At 40.9% G+C, this 21,358-nt stretch overlaps 1 protein-coding gene across 7 annotated transcripts in view; it reads right to left on the bottom strand.

The window, feature by feature from the left end:
- Positions 1–947: 947 nt before the first annotated feature.
- Positions 948–21,358, bottom strand: part of IMMT (inner membrane mitochondrial protein) — a 48,660-nt gene continuing 28,249 nt past the window's right edge. For 3 of the 7 annotated variants that reach the window (XM_049695874.1, XM_012533667.3, XM_049695875.1), the window contains 8 exons: positions 20,806–20,942; positions 16,523–16,626; positions 13,484–13,619; positions 12,821–12,950; positions 6,854–7,077; positions 4,007–4,138; positions 2,899–3,028; positions 948–1,891 (listed from right to left, as the gene is read on the bottom strand). In XM_049695874.1, coding sequence (XP_049551831.1) covers positions 1,278–1,891; positions 2,899–3,028; positions 4,007–4,138; positions 6,854–7,077; positions 12,821–12,950; positions 13,484–13,619; positions 16,523–16,626; positions 20,806–20,942 — 1,607 coding nt within the window. In that variant the 3' untranslated portion in view covers positions 948–1,277. Of the gene's footprint in view, positions 1,892–1,992; positions 2,192–2,898; positions 3,029–4,006; positions 4,139–6,853; positions 7,078–12,805; positions 12,951–13,483; positions 13,620–16,498; positions 16,627–20,805; positions 20,943–21,358 lie in introns of those variants that run through there. The other 4 variants (XM_049695877.1, XM_049695879.1, XM_049695876.1 and 1 more) reach the window with 3 other exon arrangements.

The following is a 21,358-nucleotide window of genomic DNA, read 5'->3' as shown; positions in this document are numbered from 1 at the left end:
CAAGAGAAGCCACTGCAATGAGAAGCCTGCACACTGCAACAAAGAGTAGCCCCCGTTCGCCCCAACTAGAGAAAAGCCCACGCGCAGCAACAAAGACCCAACGCAGCCAAAAATAAAATACGATAAATAAATTTATATAAAAAAAACCTCAACAAAAAATCATGATTTTGAAAAAATATGTTGACGGTAACTTCATGAAGTAAAAAATGAAAGGTGAAACACTGGTTAATGTTTACCCAATATGGCAACTGTTCTAATCTTCAGAGAAGTGAACTATGTAAGCAAGTTCTCTGGGTTTTACAGCAATCCAGTTCAAATATACCACAAAATTATTGAACCCCTTTAAGATTCCAGGCTCACCACCCCCACTTCAATGGAGAGATTCACAGTCCACATACCAGAAAGGAGCAAGGTCAACTACCAGTGTTCCAGAACTGGGAGCCATGGACTTTTCTGAGGGCTGTGGAATTATTTGTGGGTAGAGAAGACACCAACATTTTTCTAATGCCACAGACCAGAACACAGTACATCACAAGTAGAAAGGAGAAGCAATGGTTCCAGAAACCGTTTCATGTATACATTCATATAAGGGTGCGTGCGGGTGTACTGGATCCCAATATAAAATATTATTTTTCCCTGTGGTAGCAATCGAAGTTTGGGATACAGACTATTTCTAGTGCCTTTGAATCACTGGAATGACATATCTCCAATTATAAACATATTGGCATTTTGGCTTATATTTACATCACTCTTGAGTTTGACCAGCAGGAATCAGTTCACTAGGACCTTCAAAGCCAAGAACAGGCCTAGGGCTTCTGAAACCCGGTTCACAGCCTGGCAACTCTGAGCGCCCAGGAGTTGCTACTTCTGCTACTTCTGCTTCTCAAGGAAATTTTCCATATACACAACAAACTAGAAATGATACTTTTTGAAAAGGGAGAAGCTGCTCAGTTTTCAATTTCTGTTTTATTCAGTTTGCTCCAAGGGCAAAACCAACAGTACAGTGACCACAAACATTATTTTGACTGGCTCACAAGCCTGATCAGTAAAACCTGAAAAACAGAAAATGTTACCCAAGTTGCAAATAAAGTGCTCCTGGAGTTGACTGACATGACAGCAAGAAGGAATAATATAAATGCAACAGGTGTTAACATTTAGAACAGTACCTGTCACCTGCTCATTTCTAGGCAGTTCTGAGACCTTGTTGCAAACCCTTCATATATTACTGCCAATTTCCTTTGACATGAGATGTGACTTTACAAGACTCTTCCTAGACCTTACTCTTGCTGCACTTGAGTGGTTCCTATTCCTACGGCGCTGGCGTATGCTGTCAGGATCTCCACTATCTGCTTAGTTTCTAGGGTCATTCGGGCTTCCTTCAGCCAGTCCTGTGCCACTCGTCTGGACTCCCCTTTCAGCTGATTGACAAACTTTGCTGCCAGCTCCAGGTCACCATGCTCAATGCAATAGGAGGCGTATGACAGTAACTTAAATGTGTTTGTATCCTCGGGGCAGAGCTCTGCTGGTGGCTTCAGCTGCTTAGGTGGGAACAGCAGCAGGGACTGTAAGTAGGAGAGGAAGTACTGGTATAAGCTATTCCTGGTCTCATCGATCATGGCTACCCTGTGGGCCAGTTTTTGGATGGCATAGAAACGGACTCTAAGGGTCTCTTCACTGTACACCCCACGGGTCAGGGACTCTGGAGGGAGGGCTGCGCTTAGAGCCTGGGCAAATTCACTATCGGAACAGCTGACTCTGATGGCCTCTACTGCGCTACCCAGGGGAACAGTGGGCAGGTCTGCAGATGCCGTCTTCATACGGTACTTTAACGCCTCCACAGAGAGCCAGAGCTGGTGGGCTTTTCTGGCCTCCTCTTCAGCAACTGCGTGACCTATTAAAAAAAAAAAAAAAAAAAAAAGGCAAAGACAGACTTTTTTCTCCACCTGACTATGTCCTCATACACAGAGAGAACTGGTACACCTTCCACAGCAGTGGAAGATGGGGCTGGAGAGAGCCTCTTCCAAGCCCATCCCACCACTTATTTATGGTGCGTTCTTTCCTAGCTGGCCTCTTCACATGAGGCAACAAGGCACGACATAATCTGCTGAGGACTTGTTTTTACTGTAGCCGTGGAGAAAGCTGAGAGGGTGGATGTGCACAGATGAGGCTCCCTTCTTTCTTCCTGTGACATCTAGGAGAATGCAGGGTATCTAATTCAGATACATTTATCTTTAGAAATGTTTGGGAAAGAAATGTGATATTTAAATTAAGCCAAGACTTACATTAAGGCCACCAGAAACTTTACTTTCTACAAAGGAACGGACTACTGGATCTTGAAACTTCACGAGTACTTAGCTTATTGCTATGCTTATCTGACAAGATTCCATCACATCCACAGAAACCCATTTTCTTAATAAAATCCTCACTGTCAGGACATTTCCCCTCCAGTGTGGCACATGGAGGCCTCAGCGTAACTACCATCCATTTGGTGGGTGGAACAAGCAAGTCACCACCTCCAGGTCACCCTCCAACGGCAGAGCCTGGAGGGCGAACATGCAGCACACTGACTTTTCTCCACTCAGGGCACGTGAGACACCACCAAAGTGTGCTGGGTAAACTGCCTTGTAAATGGTGATCTCATGCCGGTCACATAAGGAGTAAAACTTCAAGTTACTTAGGTTTAATTTTTAGATCCTTTTAAATTTCTTCTCACAACTCTCTATACTACAAACTTACCAAATCTGGGGCTAATTTTCTAAGAAATGAATAAAATTTATTAGAGGGACTTTGGCATCTTTATTCCCTAATGTCAATGCATGTATACCATTATCCTCATAGCAAGAATTTACCCTGGGAAGTAGGGCTGATGAATTAGCTGTAAGAGGTCCATGTGCTTACTCTGAACAGCCTGCTCGATTCCTCTCAGTCTGGCATAGGCAGTGTTTATATCCAGAGTATAGTTGTCAACTTGCTCCTGACTGAGCCGACGAAACTGTAATTCTTGTTCAGCGAGTTTCTCAGACAGGTCCTGAAATGGTAAACAGTGCACAGAGAAAGTGATGCTACCTCAGTGCATGTCACTTATCAGGCCACTAAGTCTTCCAGTAACTGCTGCCTCCCAAAGTAAAGAGGGCCTTTAACTAATCTCAAAACAGGTGTCATGAAACTCCTACATTATGTGTAAGGTTTCAAAAATTTCCTAAAGCACATGTGATGTTTCATCTTCTACAAATTTACTGGTGGAACCTAATATTAGAGGAAGAGGACCAGGAGGGGAAGAAAGAAGTCTATTAAAATGAGAAAATGACAACTTTAGAAAATACAGTAACTGTATGGCCACCCAGACATTAAATTGTATTCAATATCTTCCACTTTAAGGGTTCATTTTTCTCAAAATACTCATCAAAGAGAATTCAAAGTAATATACCTTTTCATATTGGTATAAATTTCAATTTTCTGGAAGATTTCCTTACTTGGAAAACTTCATTCCCTTCTTGTGAGACAAAATAATAAGTTAATATATTATAAATGACTTGCTGAGTAGAAACTAATTATGATTAAAGGTATCCTGACGGTTTGCTGTGGTTTCAAAACTTAACCTCTCCGGGATGTTTCCTCAAATATAAAAATCTCAGAACTACCACATAATCCACAAGAGTTTGTGGAGATAAAGCAGGCATACATGTGTCAAGTATTATTACCTGCTTTCCTGAAACCCCCTGTACCAACCCTCCTTCAAGCTTAAAGGCTCCAAATGACTAGGACATAAATACAAAACACATCTGATCAGTAACACATAGGTACACCTTTATGTAAAAAGGAGCAGATGTGAAATATACAAAAGTCCCCCTCCAGCAAGGATAGGCACCACTAGAAATCTTTCCCCACTCTTCCACACTCTCAGACTGAATGACATGGAGCACATTAGAAGAAAAACAGAGACTGTTTATAGTGTAAAGGGGAAAAGGAGGGTGAAGGGAGACGATGCTTTACGACAGGTCCTCACCTGCTCAAACTCGTATTTCAGTTCCTGTTCTTGGACCCTAAGGACATCTCGTAAGTGATCGGTGTGGGCAGCAGCCTGGCGGCGAAGCTGGGTCCTCATTTCATTCTCCATGGCATCCCTGACTTCCTCCACCTGTGAAGCCAAGCACAGTGATGAGGAATTCTCAATTCTCCACATACGCTTTTAGCAAAAGAGAAAGACCAGTAACCACGATGATGGCAGCCTCCACGTCCAGAACCCCTTACGATGAGCCGTGCACGGGAACACATTCTTATTTCAAATTCTCGTAGGAATCAGAAAGTTGAATGTTGGAAGGTGACTCAAACAATGTCGCATGGCTGTGGCGAAATCAGATTTCAAACAGGGGTCTCTCTAACCCCCAGACTTGAGTTTCTTCCATATCACCAGGCTGCCTCCTGTACAAAGCAAACACTGTCATTTCCTGCATCACATACTCCCCTGAGAATCAAGAAATCCGAGACCACAGAAATAACTACAAAGACTTGGGATCAAACACAGCTTCACCGCAACCATCTGTGTGGCCTTAGGGAGATTATTCATCTTCGAAGTCTCAATTTTCTTGTCTGTGAATAATAATGCCTACCATGCAGAACTGTTAAGAAAAGTAACAAATGTCTGACAGTTACCGAACACAGTTTCTCTCAACAAAGAAAGCTCCTCTGAAACTGCTTATTTTAGTATGAATTCAGACTCAACACAGGCCAAATCAAGCCCAAACTATGAAAAGCCTACAATGTCTGGCCTAACAATTAGCCGTGGGTCATATTACAAATTATTTAATACTAATTACCTGGAAATCATAACTTCCTTTTTCTCAGAAACAATACAGTTAATAAATGAATCCATTCGGTCAGTGCATAAATATTTATGCAGTGCCAGCCCTGTGCCAGGCAGTGCCTACTGTAAGCTTGGATGCGATGGTGCTCAAGGCAGACAGACTCCTTGCTCTTTTGCAGTATACATTTCAAGAGAGGAATCAGTGACAGGCAAAACGGACATCTCAGACTGTGGTACTTGTTTTTAAGAAAATAAATAGGGCAATATGAGAGAAAGTAATACAGAGACTCTACTTTAGATTGAAGGGAACAGGACGGGGCTACCCCAGGGCAAAAGATGTAGTCAAGGCACCAACACAACATCAAGAAAGCCCAAGGTACCTGGTACACTAGGGAAATAGGGAAGTAAGGGAAGCCTGGCTCACAGCAACAGGAATGAGATCAAGGGGCTTCTCTGGTATAAGTTAAGAATTTGGATTTGATCTTAAATACAGTCGGCAGTCAGTGGAGGATTTTCAGCAGCACAGTGTCTGATGAGAACACATTTTCTAAGGACCACCTGCCTGTGTAAACAGACATAGAAAGATGGGCATGCAAACAGGGACCCTCTTAAGACGATACTCTGAACTAAGGTGGTGGTGACTGAAGGAGAGAAAAGTGGAGCGTTTAGGGATTTATTCTGAATGCAGAGCTGGTAGACTCTGTCAATGGTCTGGATGCAAAAACTGATGGAGGAACAACTGAGCATGATTTCTAGTTTGATCAATGAGTGGATGGAGGTTTATTTAGAGAGAAGCAGCTGAGGGGCTGGGAGACAGTTTGGAGAGAATCAAGAAATTTGTTTTGAACATGTTGAGTTTGAAATGACTACTGAAAATCCAGCTGAAGACATCAAGTCAGCTGCTGGACAGCCCTTGAAGCCAAGGCAGAGGTCAGAGCCAGCAATATAAGTGTCAGTAATAGACGGTATTTGAACTTCAAGGCCACAGGACTAGCAAAGAGCGCCTGGAGGCAGCTTAGATGGATAAAGGGTTTCAGAACAATGCCAGTGCACGCCGCTATTTGAAGGCTGAGCAAAGGAAGCCAAGGAGCGTCAGCAAGGCAGTGGGAAAGGCCAGCAAGTGTGGGGTCTGGCAGCCTAGGGAAGAAAGAGCTTCAAGGAGGAGGAAGTGGACTTCCCTGGTGGCGCAGTGGTTAGGAATCTGCCTGCCAGTGCAGGGGACATGGGTTCAATCCCCGGTCTGGGAAGATCCCACATGCCGCAGAGAACTACGCCCGTGCGCCACAACTACTGAGCCCGCGTGCCTAGAGCCCGTGCTCCGCAACAAGAGAAGCTGCCGCAATGAGAAGCCCGCGCACCGCAACAAAGACCCAACGCAACCAAAAATAAATAAATTAATTTTTTTAAAAAAGGAGGAGGGAATGGTCAACTGTGCAGCTGAGAAAATGCGAAGGTAGGATGAGCAGTCAGGTTCCCAAATCAGCCTGTAGACACCTATTTAATACATGATGTGCTCAGACAGAAGACTACAGCTATTTCATCCATGCTTCACCACTAACTACTTAGAAACGCTTGCAGAGAGGGGTCCAGTGGTTGAGGCTCAGCACTTCCACTGTAGGCGGCACGGGTTCAATTCCTGGTCAGGGAACTAGATCCTGCAGGCCATGTGTTGCAGCCAAAGAAACCCCAAATAAACAAACAAACAAACAAAAAACAACCCTTGAGGAGAAAAATATACTCGGAATCCAACAGACTCAGCACTGCTTAAGGGGACAGAGGCTCCACTGGGAAAAGGCAAGCTAGATAATCCTGGATGACAGCAGCTCGTTACTTTCTGACACTCCTGCATCAGCTCAACGTAAAGGCTCTCTGCTAGACCAATCCTTCCCTAGAAGTTCTGACTAGAACAAGGGCCAAAGTTCCATTCAAGAGGGGGGTTGGCCTGACTTAACAGCTAGTACTTTAAAGTCAGTGACTGCTGGTATTACCTCTAGAAGCAAACAAGTTAGATTCACTTTAAACATTAGGCAGTTTTGCTCATTTCTTTACCTTTCTGTCCTGTTCAGCCTGTATCTCACTTCTATGATGTTCTAATGCTTTTGCCACTGCAGAGTCAAACGCCCGCTTTTCCTCCAGCTTCTGTTTCTCCAAGGCTAAGGCAATGTGCTGCTTCTCCGTGGCTTTCTGTTCGGCCAGCGCTCTGTTCAGCTGGTCGATGCGGCGATGCGCGTGAGCAATCAGGGAGTTTAGGTCGTCGGGGGACAGCCTTTCAGCTAAACAAAACCACATGAAAATGTTAATGATTTCACCAAAATCATACATCTACAAGGTAACTTGCCTCAACTGATTGTAACTTAAACAGCTAGGAAGAAAAGCCAAGAGGAAGGAGCTGACATTTTAAAAGAGATGTAGAGGCTGCCGTGTAATCAGAAATTCACAGCTCATGGCCAGCAGCTAAGCATTTTCAATCCCAAGCAAAATAATTCAGGGAGGCCTCCAAGTATAGAATCAGTTTTTTTCCAGGAACCCAAAGGAGCAGTACTTCCAGTGTGAACTGATTATACATTGGCTTTATAACTCACCATAATTCTGCCTCTAAGGACAAAGCTTACAATTAAATACAAAGCTTACAAACGTACTCACTTCTACGTTTTCTGCTAAAACGTGAATCAAATCCAAGTTCTCTCAGACTTTTCCCTAATAAGAGTTTTCTACTTTTTCTTACACAGATAATATGCTCCAGGACAGGGATCTGCAGCCAGAGCTGTCCATCAGAATCACTGGTAGAGCTTTTAAAAATAATCATACCCAAGGATTCTGATTCTGATTTTTTTTTTTTCTTTCCCCAATCTCACACTCCAGAAGTGTTCTGATATATTACCACAGGTTAGGAATTATGGCTCTAACAGCAAAATAAAGAATATGGGAAATACTATGATAAACAACTCAATTCCACGATACGTAGATTGAAAAGCAAAAAACGAAGTGAGGATGAGAGATTTATTGACCAAATTCACCATGTGTAGCTCCTCTGGATACTGATTTGAACAAAACAACTAAAAACACTCATTCTATAAAGTGATTAGGGATATTTGAACACTTAAGAGATATCTTTGATGACATTAAGGAATTATTGTTGACTGGGACAACGGTATGGTTATCACATTTTTCTAAAAAACATACTGAAAGTTTTTACAAGCTGAAGAATATAATGTTTGGGATCTGCTTCAACATAAGTTGGGGGAATAAATGAGACAAAACCAGCCATGTGTTGGTAACTGCTAAAGTTGGGTGATGGGTAAACAGGAGTTCATTATCGTTTTCTTACTTTTTAATGTTTCAAATTTTACAAAATAAAAACTTAAATATATATATATTTATATAGATATATATATATCTTTTATAAAAGATATATATCTTATATATCTTTTATAAAAGATATATATATATCTATCATATCTACAGGTTTCCAATCACATAGTGAAAACATTTTTGTTCCTGAGAGCACATGGATGACAAAAATATACAAATCAGATTTATCACATGCAACATAATTCTACTTTAGATTAATTCAGACGGTTTAGTATAAGAATCATAGGCAAAACGAAAAGACTTGAGTCCTTTAAGACTCAAAACAGAAGCCTTTAAACATAAAATACACATAATTACTCACCTAGGTCAGAAATACCTACAAAGAAAAAGAATAAGTTTGAAAAAAAGTAAGTACATGTTTCAGTTATTAATCATTAAATAGGAATATCCAAAAGAAAGCAAGAAGGAAGCAGAAGCTAGTAGTAGAAAAAGCATATTTTGGTACTGGAAAGTAAAATGATTGAGTTTATTTCCTAAAAATTTTTTAAAGGATCAGAAGACATTACATAAATCAAGGTAAATTCTAACATTTCAGAAAATAAGAGAGTCAATGATATTAAAGTAGTCTTGGTTTCTGGGGACTCATCTCTAACTACTTTTGTAAAGCAATCAACTTGGTTAGTTTTTACATGGAAACTACAATTCTTGTTTATCCCATTTGCATTAGTTCGTAGACTATTTCACGAAGGCACAGTCCTGACTGTGTTCTCAATACCACGCCTCTCCTAACATTGCAAATACTTATAAAATTAAATTTTCTTCTTTGGAAATTTGAAAACAGTGAACTCACATTAAATTTGTGCTTAATGGGTGCAAATTAAACTAAGAACTATGACTGCCTGACGTGGCGGAAAGGAAAACAAAATAACATTCTGAAGAGCTCGGATGATGCTCCCCGCCACGATCACAAGTGCCACTGCGTGAAGCCCTGACAGGAGAGGACCCGCAGCCAGTCTCCTGCCTCTCAGAATAAGCTTCTTAATATCCTGGGTATGACCCTTGGATTCAACAAGTTCAAAGACAAGTATTTTTCATCCAGAATGGCCCTAAAAGTTCAACTACTTAATCTGGTATTCAACCAGAGACACAGGGATCTGTCCCAATGCTGCAGGAAAAACCGGCAAAAGATGGACAAGGTTAAGAGATAATAGGTCAGTGTCAACGTGGCACGCAAGTATGGCTACATATACTAGTCTACTAGCAATAAAGGAAATGTCCCTCGGGAATACTGACAACCTACAAATTGCACCTCATTCTTTCATCCTGGCAACACCCATGCGCACACCTCCTAGTGGCTCCTCCTCCCTCCTCCCACAGTGGTATCCACTATCTGAGTATAGTGTTTATCACTCATTTTGTTATACTTCACATACGCATGCATCCTTAAACAGTATATAGTTTCATTTTACATGTTCTTAAGCTTCATGTAAGCGGTATCCTATTTTACATATTCTTCTGCAACTTTTTGCTTTTCCTTAACATTTATGTTCAAGAGAAATGGTCTGGGTCACTCATCTGCACTGCCATATGTGTGGTATTTAACTGTCTTTGATTTTTCTGCTCTTACAAACAGTGCTGCTATAAACATTTTAATGAATCTTCCTGAGCACCTGTGTGAGTCTTCCTGAGCTCATACCTAGGAACTGAACTGTTGGATCGGGAGTATATACACTGTCAACTTCACTAGATACAAGTTATGGTTCAACAGACCAGTTGCTGGGAATTCCCTGGCAGTCCAGTGGTTAGGACTCAGCGCTTTCACTGACAGGGGCCTGGATTCCATCCCTGGTTGGGGAGCTGAGATCCCACAAGACGCACCGGTGCAGCCAAAAACAAAACAAAACAATTGGTGAATGACCACTTCTAAGTCTCTTTCCTATTCCTCATTTTCAGCGCCCTTGGCATACACACTGGGTGACCCATATCACTTCGCCCTCAGATTACTCCAGCAGTTTTGAATAGCTTCCTTACCCTGAAGCATCCCTCCCTACGTCAAACTCACCCTCAAGCTCATAAAAATGAATCTTCCTACTTATGATAATCACATCATCCCTCTTCTCAAAAGCTCAAAAGGGGGTCCTGTGCTGCCAATACGAGTCAATCAGCCAGAGAACAGTGAGGCTAGTAGGTAAGAATGAGATCCTGGCCCTAGCCCCAAACGTGGACAAACTACTTAAGCCCTCTGTGTCTCAGTTTTCTCATCTATAAAACGGGCATAATGATAAAACTCACCTCAAAGGATTGTTATGAACTTTAAAAAAGTTAGCTACATGTGAAGCACTCAGAACACAGTGCTAGAAATAAAATAATGCTCAACAATGTTAGCTAAATATTGTTATGTTTGCCACTGTGCTCAGCTATGGAGAACACAGAAAAAGTACTAGACAGATGAGTATCACCAGGATACTTATAACTTAGGGAAATAAGACTAATAAGAGAAAAATAACTGGTAACACAAATCAGTACTAATGAGCTTAGTACAGGTCTTAAAAGAGTTCAGATTTCAGAAGCGAGAACATATATTGAGGGCTGAGGTAATCATGGAATAAGTCACTATCTCCAGAGGGACACAAGCAATTAGCAGCACTGGCAGGAAAACTCTGCAGCTGTAGGCATGGCTGGAAGGGAAAAACTTCAGCAGGTGCCATTTGTACCTTTCAATCTATTTAAAAAATAAGAAATTAAATGGAGGTTGCCTTCCTCCCTCTAAAAAATAATCCAAAGATTACACTGCAGAAGATTTTCCCTTTCTATACGATACGTTTCTTTCATGCTGGGTCTTTCAACCTTGGTACTACTGACTTTCTGGGCCAGACAGTTAGTTGGAGGGGCTGTTCTGTGCACTGGAGGGTGCTGAGCAGCACCTCTGTCCTCCACCCTACATGACAGTAGAACCCCCCAATGTGACAAGTCTGTCTCCAGACATTGCCAAATATTCTCTGGGGGCAAAAATGCTGAGCTGAGAATACCTGCTTTAATGTTTTCATGCTTTACAATGGGCAATTTTCTAATCAGCCAAAAAAAAATCTTTATTTTATTTATTTTTATCTTGGCCGCACCACGCAGCTTGCAGGATCTTAGTTCCCTGACTAGGGATGGAACCCGCACCCTCGGCAGTGAAAACACTGAGTCCTAACCACAGGACCACCAACGAATTCCCCCCGACCCAGGTCCCCAAATTTTTTAAGCTAAAAACTTCACAGGCTGGCATGGAAAAATTAGTAGGATTTAACCTACTGGGAAGACCAAAGACAAGTATTTTAGATGAGAGAATGCAAATTTCTAGGGATGGCACTCATAACTAACTCTCTATAGGCAAAGCCTGACCTGCCCTTTCAACCTTATTTAATTTACTGCAGCCAACCTAGACTCCCTACTGTCTACCAACGTCAGGTTTAAGCCAAGGAGCTTACATCCAACGGACAGAGATACACACACAACAAACAAAAACCAGTGAGTAAGTATTTCAGAAGGATTAAAAAAAGGTAACGTGGTAGAGTGACTTGTGGAGGAGGATGTCTCTGGGATAATCACATCTGTCTCAGTTGTAACCTCAGTGAAGCCCAGCCCTTGAAAGATTCTGGTGAGGGAAACGGTACAGATGTGGCTGAAGCAGGCCTGCTCAAGGACACACCGTCCACACTGTCCCCTCTGCTGCTAGTCAGTTCAAACAAGTTTAACCAACAATGTTCAAATAAGACTGACTCACTGTTCCCACACTAAACTTTGTGTGATTCTCCATTTAATCCTCTCTTACAAATCCTGCTTTTATTTTTTGCTTTGACAAGAATCTGGTATCTATCTCCCTCTTAAGTGAGTCAACTACATTAAAAAAAACTAACTACATATCTGAGTTAATATCAGCCTTGACTCCACTTCTTGCCATGACATCTCCTTGGTTGGCTATGATGCTGTGAAAATTCCTGCACTGTCTTTATTACCTGAGCTCCTTAGACCAGCCACGGTTCTGTGATGCAACCTTGCCACCTTCACCCCAGAGAGGTCTATAATGCCAGTTCTTCAGGTGCTACCTGATGTTCAGTTTCTAACAGACGCTGGCATTTAAGAAGTACTGTTTTGATTTTGTTGAGCCTGGTAATCTCCGTGATTCTTATTACTCTCACAGAGCTTCAAGGAAATGTGACTATTCCCTGCAGTTACAACGTGTAATTGTTGAGCCATCCAAGTTCCACGCAGTCTGAGCTATTTGCAAGTTGAAGGCCGCACAGCAGATTTCCTTTCCACCCAGCACCCCTGGGTGAGTTCTCAACCACAGTGTTGTCACAAAGCAGTCATAAGGTGTGCCTTAAGTAATTCATTATGAATATTTTTAAAGTCACAAAGGTTTTGAATAATTTTACATATATATAATATGCTAACAGAGTCAAGGTTATGTCACTTCACTCACTTAGATTCCAGATTACACTGGCTGGAACTTGTGTCCACCACGGCTAAACCAGGTGTGTCACCTGTCACAGGTGTGACTGAAATAAAATGTGGAAAACACGATACTGCATATCAGATGAGATGTGCATGCCAGAGGGGTTTAGACTAGAGAATGGAGCTGAAGCAAGTTTAGATCAGTTGATCAGTTGTTAAAAAAAAAAAAAAAAGGGAAGGTACCAACACTTCAGTTGTACTTACTCATCCCTTTCCACCCTGGCAAGACTTCCGGAGTAATACTGTCCAGTTCTCGTTTAAAGTCATCCCGGGCTTGGACTACCAGCTCATGATACTGAGACACAACCTTAGCCTCAGACTGAGCCGCCTTAACCTGAACAGATACAAGGGGTATGTGGTTAAAGTGAACAAAAAGTACCATGAACATTCCAAAATACTCTAAGTCACAGTCATTTATTTATTTACATTTGGTTGTGAATATATAAGCAATATACAGAAAGAAATCTCAAGCTCAGAAAAAGGAATGTAAGTCTTGTCTTTGTTTCCTTCTAATTCTATTCAAATGCCATGGACAGGCCCTGTCCCATCTCACTGTGCCCCTGTCCCTCTTTCTCTGGGTCACGGGAAATTACCCATACACATCACAAATGCAGACTTGTGAAATTTCCATAAATGGTAATGACCATGAGCAAATGTTTACCTATTATAAAAAGTATCAACAATACTGAAGAATCCACTTTGTGTCCAAAGCAAGTTTTTAAAATTAGTTACAACTAATATTCTTTTCAAGGGAAAAGAGAGAAAGATGATAGGCATCTTACTACATTCCGGAATTCTTAAAAATCCTCTGACAAAACAATTACATTTAAAAATAAAAAATACTTGTACAAGATCTAAGAAACACACCTTTTGGACCACATTATCCAGATCAACTATCATGTTGTGAAGTTTCCCCTCTGCAGCAGTTATGTAAGATTTGGCCCCAGCAACCTCTTCTTTCTTTGCATTTTCAATTACACTTTTCATCTTCTCTAACTCTTCTCTGGAAACCAATAAAACAAAACAAAGGTTTAGTATTAGTCCTTATCAACTTTATTAAAGAATATGACAAACAATTTGTTAAGTCTATGAAAAATTTAATTTGGAAAAAACTACTCAATGCTTTTTCAGTCAACAGGCAGAGAACCTTTCCTCACCAACAACTGAAAACACCTTGGTGAGAAGCTAGATTTATAGAGTGAACCAGACGAGTAGCATGGTGTACAGGAGAACACACAGGCTTCAGAACCAGAGAGACTTGGATTCAGCTCCCAGACCGGCCTCTCCTTTGCTGCTCACCCTTATACAGGGAGTAGAGGTAATTCATGCTAAGTAACTTGCACAGTGCCTGCTACATCAGGAGCACTCAATAAATGGCAGCTTTTGCAAGGATTAGGTTGACTCCCCTGCCAATGAGAGCTTGAGGAAAGCAAAGGCAAGGGAGGAGGCCTAAGAGCTCACTAAGCAAATAGCTGGGTCTTCAGGAGCCCTCACGATTCAGGCTGGATGGACTATGGTCTACCCAACCACAAAACACAGAACTCAGAGCCCTGACTCATGGTCTACTGATGTGAGCATAATGCCTTCAATCTCCTAAAAGATATGCTGGCTTTATTAGAAGGCTTCTCTTTCTCTAAACATTTTGTTAAGACAGCAAAATTTTGAATGACAAATATTGATTAGGTGGGCCAAAAGGTTTGTTCAGTTTTTTCCGTAAGATGGCTTTAGTAGCACTTAAACAATTTTGTTAGATTGTATGTGACAGCTGTCGTATCAGCACGCATTAAAAAAAAGAATTATCAGGGCTTCCCTGGTGGCGCAGTGGTTGGGAGTCCGCCTGCCGATGCAGGGGACGCGGGTTCGTGCCCCGGTCCGGGAGGATCCCACATGCCACAGAGCAGCTGGGCCCGTGAGCCATGGCTGCTGGGCCTGCGCATCCGGAGCCTGTGCTCCGCAACGGGAGAGGCCACAACAGTGAGAGGCCCGCGCAAAAAAAAGAATTATCAAAATTGGTGAATTTTTTGTGTGGCCATTTTAATATTGAAGGTGGAAGAAAAAAAGCAACATTTTCGGCATATTACACTTTATTTCAAGAAAGGTAAAAAAGCAACTGAAACGCACAAAGAGATTTGTGCAGTGTATGGAGAAGGCGCTGTGACTGATCGTACGTGTCAAAAGTGGTTTGCGAAGTTTCGTGCTGGAGATTTCTTGCTGGACGATGCTCCATGGTCAGGTAGACCAGCTGAAGCCGACAGCAATCAAATCGAAACGATAACTGAGAACAATCTATGTTACACCACATGGGAGATAGCCGACATACTCAAAATATCCAAATCAAGCACTGAAAATCATTTGCCCCAGCCTGGTCATGTGAATCGCTTTGACGTTTGTGTTCCACGTTAAGTTAAGCGGAAAAAAACCTTCTTGACCATATTTCCACCTGTGATTCTCTACTTAAATGTAATGAAAACGTTCCATTTTTAAGACAAATTTGTAATGGGCAATGAGAAGTGGATACTGTACAATAATGTGGAACGGAAGAGATCATGGGGCAAGAGAAATACACCACCACCAACCACACCAAAGGCTGGTCTTCATCCAAAGAAGGTGATGTGTTTATGGTGGGACTGGAAGGGACTCCTCTATTATGAGCTCCTTCCAGAAAACCAAACGATTAATTCCAACAAGTACTGCTGCAAATCAGACCAACTGAAAGCGGCACTCGACGAAAAGCATCCAGAATTAGTCAAAAGAAAACGCGTAATCTTCCATCAGGATAACCCAAGACTGCATGTTTGATGCCCAGGCAAAAACTGTTACAGCTTGGCTGGGTCGTTCTGATTCATCCACCGTCTACACCACACATTGACTGCACCTTCGGATTTTCATTTATTTTGGTCTTTACATAATTCTTTTTTTTTTTTTTTTTTTTTTTTGCGGTATGCAGGCTTCTCACTGTTGTGGCCTCTCCCGTTGCGGAGCACAGGCTCCGGACGCACAGGCTCAGCGGCCATGGCTCACGGGCCCAGCCGCTCCGCGGCATGCGGGATCTTCCCGGACAGGGGCACGAACCCGCGTCCCCTGCATCGGCAGGTGGACTCTCAACCACTGCGTCACCAGGGAAGCCCGACATAATTCTTTTAATGGAAAAAATTTCAATTCCCGGGAAGACTGTAAAAGGCACCTGGAACAGCTCTTTGCTCAAGAAGATTAAAAGTTTTGGGACGATGGAATTATGTAGTTGCCTGAAAAATGGCAGGAAGGCAGTGGAACAAAAGGGTGAAAACACTGTTCAATAAAGTTCTTGGAGAAAATGAAAAATATGTTTTTCATTTTTACTTAAAAAACTGAAGGCACTTTTTGGCCCACCCAATAATAATTCCATCATGTTGATGAGAGCCCTTTATTCAAATGTAGGTTCCCATTGTCAGAGGTTGATCTTGTACCTGGTTTGCTTGGTTGATCCTAGTTTTAGCCAACTTCCAGGAAAGGTCAAGGTGGCATAAAACTAGACTCATTATACGCTAACTACTTTGGTAGTTAAGGCAAAGAGACTGTGACATACTCTTTAATTTCTGATAAAACTGCTCAAGACATCCCAGAAACATCTTGAAATGATGGCAGAGCCTCAGTAAGTCTGTAGAACACATATCACCTAAATAATAACCCAAAGAAAAACTTGATTTTTATACAAGATCTTTTATATAGGCTTCTGCCAAGTTTATTTTGGCTGGGTTATATATCAATATTTTATTCCCTCTCTCCCTTTTAAGCTTCCGTGCTCCTATCACCAATACAGTACAGGCGGAGGGGAGGGAAGGGTTTCTCTGCCTCCTCTCTATGCAGACAGTACAAAGAAAGCCACCAGGAGGCCCTAATTACTTGTTAAAGTCCATGAGTAATTACTTGGCTTTGAGAAGGGCATCGGCAGCCTCATCTACTGCCTTTCTGCGTTCCTTCAATGCACCCTCCACTGTGCGCCACTGAGCTGACTTCTTGTCACCTGCAATCTAAACAAAAAGTTTTAATTATGTAAACACGAATAACTGCTATTACTGTCACAATAACATGACTAAATGCAGAAAGTAGTGACATAAAAGTCAAAGGTAAAAAGTTATATACACTATTTCTCCGGAAGAGGAACTCTTAATCTAATGTTCACGGACAGGCTCAAAGAAATCCATGAACCATCTCCCGTCAACCACCCGCACCAAAACTGTAAAAGACTGTGTGCTCCAGCGCACAAGCATTCTCTAAGGAGACATGATATTTTTTATCAGAGTCTCAAAAGGAGATATGAAGCAGAAAAGATCAGTAAGAACAATAACTTGTCATGAATTGTTTGTTGATTAAATCATTCCTCAATGAAGCATCGGTGCTTAAAATTTTCTTATTTGCAGGTCTACTGAAATCACAGTAAGAATAAGTAGAAAGTTTACCCATTTGTAGGGTCCTTACTCCTCCAAAAACATTACCCTAAAGAATGACCCTCCATAATTTTTAAGGAGAAAATCAACTACTGTCAAGAACCCCACTCCACCCTGACCTGACTTCTACAGAATGTGTATTTTTATATATATATATATATATATATATATATATATATATCCCTTGCAAATTCCTTAGGCAGGTCTAACATGTTTTGCTCCAGCACTGGAACTGACTGCCACTTCTTCAACTGAGCAGAGTTGGCTAATACTTAGGCGATCCATCATACCAAAACCAAAAACCACCTCTAACACTATAATCACACTCAGTGCAGCAAGATGCTCACACAAGAGAGGTGTAAGAAAGCCCATCACTGAAGGCGTGGCATAGGCGAGTCCAGCTTGCATCCCCCTCTCACTTTGCATCATATAAACAATGAGCAGAATGTTATTTGGAACTGTTTCAACTCTTTAAAACTATTTTTAAAATTAGTTATTAACTATTTTAAATGACATTTTCCCCTCCCTTTTCTTTTGCCAAGTACATACAGTTTAAAGTAGTATATTATGTGTAGATATGAAGCAAAAACCACCTTATGGCTTCTCTTCAAAGTACAGTTGACCTTTTAACAACACAGGTTTAAACTGCATGGGTCCGCTTATACAAAGATTCCTTTCAACACAGTACTACACAGTCTGCAGTTGGCTGAATCCACAGATGCAGGAGGGCCAACTACGGGACTTGAGCATCCGTGAATTTTGGTATCCGTGGCGGGTCCTGAAACCAATCCCCTGCAGATACTGAGGGGTAACTATATACTATGCTAGGACCTTAGAGAGGAATAGGAACATGCTAAATTACCAAAGAATGAAATATTTTTTATCAAAGAAAAAAACGACTGAATTGGTTCAATAATTATATTTCAAGTTGCCCAAAGAGGGCCACTACAGGGGCTGCTGCACACTTAAAACATGAGTGCAATCTCAGTGCGGTGTCCTGGGCCTTGGATGCCCAACCCGTATCTTCCCTTGTTAGAAACAGAAGTGGTTTTGCCTCTGCAGCCCTAAGCCTGCTACTTTAAGGGGAATAGGGCTCAGCAAAAGTAATGCCTCTGGTCTGGGTCATTCACAAGCAATTCTCCACATTATGTTCCTACTGACATCTAGTGTGATCTCAATTTTAAAGGTACATCCATTATCAATGGAAAGTTTAAACAACCAAGTTCCTTAAGGCAGGATTAACCCTGCCACCGGACCACTGTGGCAGTCTGAGGAAGCCTCTCGGGGTAACATTTTTAAATGCTTAAAATGAAACTATTAGATTGCAGAGAAGCCCAATTACATTGAAATATGGTCACAAAATATACATTTTTTTAATTTTATGAAATAGAAACCAAGATCTAGTAGTAGAACTAATAAACACCCTAATCCAGAAGTAGTGATGGGCATAAATGATATTTCAAGAGATCTGCAAGTACCATAACGTAATATGAAAATACCTATGCTTTCTCTTGGTAATAAAGTTATGGATACTACTATACTAACACTACTGCTTTTGTTGTCACTATTCGTAATTGAAGAAAAGCTTTTGAGGCCAGGGAAAATAAAGATGTTTTCCATCCAAGTTCAGCAAGCCCCTGAATTCTATCCACAGACCCAACTCTAGATTAAGAACCCCTGCTTTTAGAAGAAATACTTGGTACTTCTTTTCTATCTTTGTATCTCACTTTTCTAATTTTTATGTTCTACATAGATTGTTGCAAAGTGACAAAACCAATTAATTTCATGGTGTGGATAATCAAGTTGAAGATTCAGTGAACTGCCACTTTAGCCATCTTGCAAAATAAAATACATCAAAAAAGTTGCTGGTTTGGGCCATATCAGTATCCTGTATAAAAAATTTTCCAAGACTTTATCATATACTGTTACAAGACCCTGGTATTGTATTAAGATAACTCTTCATAACTAACCCAAACAGACTCATGAATCATGTAAATGTCAATGACATATCTGGGGGCCAAAATGTGTCTCCCTCTGTTAAAGGTATTCCTGTTTACAGAGGTCCAAGGATAAGCTGTCCTGTAAAACAGACATCGGATTCCCCTACGATCAAGCCTGGTCCAACTGTTTACAAACAATGCTTTGAGAAATTAACTCAGTATATATTATAGAACAGCCCATGTGCACCTACAGCTTCTTTTACTACAAGAAACAGGGTTGGGATCAATTTTTAACACTTCAAAACTTGTGTTCAATACGTTTTTCTGATTATTTTGTTAACACCAGCTAGTATTCCCTAATCTGGTTAACTGTGCTACTATAAAGTATCCTTTAGTTGTAACATCTTTATTGTAAACGATCTCATACTGTCTAATCCACATGCACTACGTTATGTGTTCAGTGGGAAGAGGAAATACCCTCTTATGCAGCCTTCCACCAAAGCAGTACCATGGACATCTAAAGCTTCTAATCACTGTCCTTCTGAAATAACCTACTTGGGTTTGAACTCAACTTCCTGATATCATGCAACTTCCAGCCTTCTCTATACATGTGTCTAACCAGCATAGTAAATATTTCCTATGTGGTTTCTACTTTCCTGACTGAACTCTGACTAAGATTTAAATTTTTCTCGTGGATTTTGTACAAAACAGAATTTTCTTTTAATTTTTCAAAGGTTGTAGCTTCTTGACTGTTTGCATCAGAGGTCTAATTTAACTCCTTTGTGATGCACGTACATACAACTAAAGCAATCTGAAGTGTATTTAAATTTTTTAAAAACCACAGTCATGGTGGCAAAGTAACTTTACGGATCATGCATGATCCTGATTCCTGAGATCTATAGGTTCTCTATTTCATTTTATTCTTTAAATGACTTGGTGTCAAGATACATTTTTATATACTGAATAACTGAATGTAATTATAAAGGAAATTTATTGAGTCCCAGTATTACATTTTTTAAAATATATTTATCTATTTATTTTTGGCTGTACTGGTACCTCGCTGCTGTGCACAGTCTTTCTCTAGTTGCGGCGAGTGGGGGCTACTCTTTGTTGTGGTGTGCAGGCTTCTCGCTGTGGTGGATTCTTTCGTTGGGAGCACGGGCTCTAGGCGGACGGGTTTCAGTAGTTGTGGCACACGGGCTCAGTAGTTGTGGCTCACGGGCTCTAGAGTGCAGGCTCAGTAGTTGTTGCGCATGGGCTTAGTTGCTCCATGGCATGTGGGATCTTCCCGGACCAGGGCTCGAACCCGGGTCTCCTGAACTAGCAGGCAGGTTCTTAACCACTGCGCCACCAGGGAAGCCCTAAGTCCCAGTATTAGATTTTAATTAGTGTAATTACTTTATTCTGTGAAGTGTCCAATGTAAGTTAAATAATCAACATATAAGCATTTAAAGTAGCTGGTGTTTTGGGGTACCTGGGATCTCTGTATTATTCTTTTAACTGTGTGTCAATCTAAAAGTATCTCACACAAAAAAGTTTATTTTAAAAAATGGCTGGCGATTTTAAAGCAAAAGAAAACAGGCAAACAACAAATACATTCAAGCACTATTAAGATATGAAAGCAAATCTGAACTAATTCTTATATCATATCACCGTTGTGAGATAAAGCACCATTTATAAAATTCATTAAAAAGAACACCTGAAATTTTTTTTTCATTTTTGTTTGTTTTTCTAAAAAGACAATCATTCTAGTTCGTTTTCGCTTAGTGAGAGAAAGCCCAACTTAGAAGGAAGAAATCGTGTCTAACGTTCTTTGGCCCACCTCAGAATCGTCCATGGCTGTTTTCAGTATGTTGGCGTGGGCAGTGACAGCCTGGACCGCAGCATTCTGAGCCACAATAGCCTGCTGAGTAATGTAAGCAGTCTGGCTCAGAGCATCTTCTAAGCTCTTGGCTAGTGCTGAAGTTAAAAAAAAAAAAAAAAAAAGTTAAAAACTAGATCCCTCCTGCCAAATGACTTTAATCTTTCCCTCTTCACCTGTTGAGTCTTACACTGCATTTCCCCCTCAAAACAAACAAAATACAGATTTAGCGAATCAAAATTTCACTTAAAAGTATGATAAAATATTAATAATTACTGAATCCAGATGGTGAATCTATGTGGGTTCATTACACTATTTTTACTTTTATGTATATCTGAATTTTTTCAAAATAAGACATGTTTTGGGTTTTCTATATGAAAGGGAAAATCGCAATAGGAAAGGCAAATATATAAAAAGATTGAAGATCACTTAAATAAGCCAGCATATAGTTTAAGAAACAATCAGAAAAATTTTGTGAAAGCGATTATAACTACAGTGAACAGCAAAAGGATAA

This window comes from Orcinus orca, chromosome 13 (genome assembly GCF_937001465.1).
Source record: "Orcinus orca chromosome 13, mOrcOrc1.1, whole genome shotgun sequence".
NCBI lineage: Eukaryota > Metazoa > Chordata > Mammalia > Artiodactyla > Delphinidae > Orcinus > Orcinus orca.
This window is presented reverse-complemented; position numbering and strand designations above follow the sequence as displayed.